Below are 5,733 nucleotides of genomic sequence, written 5' to 3'. Positions count from 1 at the left end.
CTTCATCCCTCTCATACTAATCAGTTTCTATGTTCTGCATATTTTACTTATAATTTTTAAATAAACCTTTTAAAAATTACATTGTCATACTTAAAGCCCCATAAAAAACAAAAACTGATAAAGCAGTTTCGCTAACTCCAATCTTGTGTCCTTCAAATATATTTTCCATGCAACCATAGGAAGACTTTCCTTGATGACCAAAGCCCACTCTCAGGCACCCCACTTTACAATCTTCCTGTTTACTGTTTGCATACATTAAACAATAAAATAAAATCTCTAGATTTTAATTACCTGTCCAATGATCTGATTCCAACATTAAACTATAAATTCCCCCAAAAATAAGTTTATTCATACCTACATCTACTATAAGATCAAACATGTTAGACAGAGATTAAATAAAATTAATGGAGTAAATGAAGATACAGAGCCATAGTAAGTAAATTTTGGATCATACTCTACTTTGACAAGTGCCTAACTTCTATTCTTTTATTAAATATTCCTTAAATAATTAATACAGGAAAAATTATGAGGATTTATTTAAGGAAATGATTGCTCAAAAGATTTATATATCTCTATCTCCCACTTTGTTTATTATATTAGGATCCATGAGCAAGCAGGTCCTCAGAGCACTCCCCTATGCCTGACACACTCGATATACCATTTTCCAAGTTCACGCATAAGATGAAAATCACTTATTGTTGGTTTATTCTTGTTATTACTTCCTCTTGATAGAACAAGTATAATACAGTTGATTCAAGTGAAAATTCAACAATGATTATTAAAAAATTAGTAAACAGAACTCTGAATTAAATAGAGTTGAAAGCCAAAGTGGGGGGCCTTTCATACGTACAACAGAGCAGAACCCTATGAGAAGGACAAAGAGTCCTCTTCTTTCCTGTCAAGGACTCAGCCAATGAAAAGCCAAGTACCCTTTTCATTACAGCGCCTATTAAAACTTAAAAAAATACACAGCATGAGAGTCATTAGTCAAACATTATTTGGAACAAAATGAAGATTATAGTCTGGGAAACAGCACCTCAGGTAGCTGCTCCAAAGATGGTCAGTATATGTATGTGATTTTGTTGAAGGGGGAGTACATGCAATCAAGCACAGATTTTTTGCAGAAGGTTTCTGCTAGTCACAAGGAACATTTGTCATCATGAAGGATTTTAGTGCTTTTGTAGATATTAGGAGATACAAGAATTGGACTCATCAAATTGGCTCCTGAAAATATCTTTCTGAAGACCTGTCCTGCCAGTTTTTCCCAGAGCACAGAATGCCTCATTTCTGCACTCTACCCTAACTCCTTTCAGAGGTTGTTGAAAATCATCAGCTGTACCAGCATGTGATTCAATCCTTGTAGAGGTAGATGGCAATTTGTAGCTGATATGGTCAGTCTTTCTTTCCTTATCTTTAAGAGTTTTCCTTCCCATGTCATTCAGGAACTTGCATGTGCCTGGCCTTGGCTGCAGACCTTGAATTGCAACTCTGTGCTTCTCTTCCATGTTTGCTGGTGAAATATCTGGCAGTCTATTTGCTTCAGGTCAACATTTCAGTGGTTCCCACAGGGACCAGAGAAGACTCCCACCAGCTCTAGGGCTGGTGAACAAACAAGTGTGGTACCCTCATTTGAGCCCATTGATGCATAGTGTTTTTCTCACCAACCCTGGACATTGCAGGATGTTTATCTCCTGGAACTGTGCTTCCACTTCTTTGCCTTTGAAGCCCTCCTGGCTTTATTTGAGATCTGTTTAAAGTTTCTGACATTCTGGTTAAGGTGTTGTTCTTTAGGCTAGTACTCATTTGACATTTTGGTGTGATTTGAGATCAGACTGTTCCATGGAAACTGACTAGCCTTCAGTCTGTTCCCTGCAGAACTGGGGCAGCTTCTCCTAAGGTGGCTAGCCTTCAACCCAGTTGTTCATGAACAGGGCATTTTTTCTGAGATGATGCTGGGATTTTCAGGCTTTGCAAGGGCTACAAGAAGACTACTCTTCTTACCTGGCAAAGACTGAGCCATTAAAAAGCCATAGACTGTTCACTAGAGCATTCACAAATTCCTCTTCCTTCTATAAAACTATTCTCCTTCCCTTGGCATACAGTGTTGCATGTGGCTCGCCATGATTACATACCACAAATTGCAATTCTCCGCTGATCTCAAATAAACTCATCTTTGCTAGAGAAATTACTGACAGTCTGCTTATTTCAACACCATTTAACATGCCAGAGAAACTAATGATTTAACTGAGAAATAATTTACTTGAAAAGTAAGATGGACATTCTTGTCAATGTCCAATGACTGATTGTGTGTAAAATCTGTTGGTCTCTCAGTTGTCTCTGACTCTTTGTGACCCTATGGACTATAGCCTGCCAGGTTCCTCTGTCCATGGAATTCTCCAGGCCAGAATACTAGAGTGGGTAGCCACTCATTCTCTTGAGATCTTCGCAACCCAGAGATCAAACCTGGATCTCTTGCATTGCAGGCAGATTCTTTATGGTCTGAGTCACCAGGAACTGTGTACAAGGGAAGGACCAATGCCGAAGACTAACACCACACAAAACAATTGCTTAACCACTGTAATAATATATTAAAATAGCTTCCAGCAGTATGCCATAAAAATAGAAATCAACTTTGTGAAATAAAATATTATTTGAGATCAGTCTGAAGATTCACCTTGAAAAATGCTTCTGCAGTGTCCAGATAATCTCCAATATCCAGGACATTTAGGTTTGACAATGCTCACATGAAAAAAAAGTAATATGTGGAAAGGATACATTACCTTTAAAAAGCTTTTGATAATATTTCTATGATACTCAGGAGAATAATCTCATTGATGACCAGCAGAGTACAACATAAACGGACACCGCGTCATTAGTGGAAGAGAAATAATAATCACAGAATAGTACTTTTCTTCTCCAAAAGTTTGTATAGCGCTTCTTTGACATCTTTGTTTCTCAGAGAGTAAATCAGAGGATTCAACATGGGAGTGAGCAGGGTGTAACACAAGGAGGCCACTTTACTGAGCTCAGGAAATGTGTCAGGAGTGAGGTACACAAAGGAGACGGCACCATAGAGTACACTCACGACTCCCAGGTGGGAGCTACAAGTGGAGAAGGCTTTCTGACGTCCCTCGGTGGAGGGTATCTTTAGAACTGTGGACACAATGTACAAATAAGAAACAATAATAACTATGATGGTAGGGAAGACAATGAGGACAGAGAAGGTGAAAGAAACCATTTTAAGGGTGAAGAGATCAGAACAAGATAGTCTCTGCAGGGGGCGAATATCACAGTAAAAATGGTCAATGGTCCTAGAAGCACAAAAGGATAAAGCAAATGTCATGCTTGTCTGAAGAACTGAGGTGATGCAGCCACAAAAATAGGAACCAGCCACCAACTGAACACAGAGACATGTTGACATCTGGACAGTGTAGAGGAGAGGATGGCAGATGGCAATGAAGCGGTCATACGCCATGACTGCCAGGAGAAATCCCTCAGTCACAATGAAGAGGGCAAAGAGAAAGAACTGAGTCACACAGCCTGCATAGGAGATGGACTTGCTCTCAGACCAGAAGTTGATCATAGCCTTGGGTGCAATAACAGAAGAATAGAAGAGATCAACGAAGGACAGGTTGCCTAAGAAGAAATACATTGGTGTGTTCAGCCGGGGATCAGTCATAATAATGACCATCATGCCAATGTTCCCTAGAAGGATCATGGCATAGACAAGCACAAATAGCAGGAAGAGGAGAATGTGGAGCTCTGGGCGGACCCTGAAGCCAACAAGAATGAAGTCAGTCACTTCTGAGTGGTTGCGTGTTTCTCTGTCACCCATGGCAGAAACCTGCTGAGAGGTACAAGGCAAAATAAACAAATGAACTCTTGGCTGTCATCCTAGCTACAAATAATCTCTTTCAGTATAGGAGTCACAAAGCTGTTCTATAATCATTATTTATTTTAACCTTAAAAATTACTAATCCATACATGCTATGGAATTAGATCTTTTCCTTATGAAACTTATACAGCGCCTTCTAACTCAAATGCCATTCATGTTTGCAAGTATCACTTCTGTATATATTTCCTACTCACGATTTATGCAATAAATGCAGCATCATGAAACTAGTTGTGAGAGCACAAATATTTCAATAAATGACATTTTGGAAGCAATTTTGGTATCTTAGTTTGGTGATATTAAGGGCTTCAGTAGTCTCGTTTAGTAAAACTTAGCTTGGCAAACTTAGATTACCAGTAGATCCAAAGAAAATGACTGAATTTTAAGACTGCTTAAAGGTTGTGACACCAGGACTTCCCTGGTGGCTTAGGTGGTAAAGCGTCTGTCTACAATGTGGGAGACCTGGGTTCAATCCCTGGGTTGGGAAGATTCCCTGGAGAAGGAAATGGCAACCCACTCCAGTACTCTTGCCTAGAAAATCCCATGGACGGAGGAGCCTGGTGCAGGCTACTGTCCTTGGGGTCGCAATGAGTCGGACATGACTGAGCGACTTCACTTCACTTCAAAGGTTGTGATTACTTTTTGTGGATAATGAAAACTTTGGATTCTGATGTAAGTTATATACTCACAAAGAATTAGTTGTGAACAACCAAACACAAAAATTATTATCACTTGCATGCTAGAATTTCATGCATAAATCTCAGATTCTTCAAATTTCAGATAAGCTTCAAATTCTTTTTCATAAATACAATTTTCTCACGTTTCCTCAGCTAATAGCTCATAGTGTTTAAAAAAGAGATTTATACTGTCTACATAGAATTACTTTAGAAATGGATACTGAACAAAAGATACATATGAAGAAATTATTGATTGTATTCTTATTTACCCTGAATATAAATTTCACAGCCATCATTCGTTCATTTACTAAACAGTTCAAATAAGATCACTCCTCCTCAGGCCTTTATGTGCATGACTCTGCCTAGACAACAATAATAATGGCAAACATTACGTGGAATCTTTTATAGACCACTTTTCTAAATGCTTTCATATCAGCTCATTTAATATATACAACAATAATATGAGGTGAGTGTTATTGTATTCTCTGGTTTACAGTAAGGAAAATGAAGTACCAAGAAATAAAATATGTTGAAAGCCACCTACTAGGGTCAGAATTGAAGTCTGAAGCCCAGAAATCTGGCTCTCGAATCCATGCTCTTAATCTATAACCTTTTTCTTTAATAAAGAAATCTGAGAGAAGTATAATATTTTGCATGAGAAAAATATGGCTTTCAGTAAAACGGTTATGATGTCATTTTGATATATTTTTGTTATTCACCAGCTCCATCAAAAATTAAATATGCAGATAATTATAAAAGGGCAAGATTTTAAATAGATCATTCTTAGGATCTGAGGAAGTATAAACTACTTAGACAGTGAAAGGAAACACTGTAATAGTTGTGAAATGCTTTTTGAAAAATAATATATCTAATTTATATTTTTTTAATCCTGCCTGGGGGCAAGGTGCCAGATCATTTTAATGATCCAGGAGTTGGTGATCGACCAGACAGCCCTGGCATTCTGCAGTCCATGGGGTCACAAAGAGTTGGACAGGACTGAGCAACTAAACTGAACTGATATGATTCCTAACAAACTCATTCTAATATTAATGTTTACAGGTAAAGACATTTATACTGACAAAAAGGAGAGTGTTTTTCCCAGAGTAGTCAATAGAAAAATAGTTGGTGATTTGTTATTTGTCAAAAACTCACACATTTTAAAAT

The 5,733-nt window shown here is 38.0% G+C and overlaps 1 protein-coding gene across 1 annotated transcript; it reads right to left on the bottom strand.

Annotated features, from left to right (window-relative positions):
• Positions 1-2,893: 2,893 nt before the first annotated feature.
• LOC133043374 (olfactory receptor 9K2-like) lies at positions 2,894-3,892 on the bottom strand. The gene has a single exon (XM_061124180.1). The coding sequence runs from the start codon at positions 3,833-3,835 to the stop codon at positions 2,894-2,896; it is 942 nt and encodes a 313-aa protein (XP_060980163.1). The 5' UTR covers positions 3,836-3,892.
• Positions 3,893-5,733: the final 1,841 nt, after the last annotated feature.

Source organism: Dama dama, chromosome 22, assembly GCF_033118175.1.
Source record: "Dama dama isolate Ldn47 chromosome 22, ASM3311817v1, whole genome shotgun sequence".
NCBI lineage: Eukaryota > Metazoa > Chordata > Mammalia > Artiodactyla > Cervidae > Dama > Dama dama.
The sequence above is the reverse complement of the archived record's forward strand: the minus strand, read 5'-3'. Positions and strand labels throughout refer to the sequence as shown.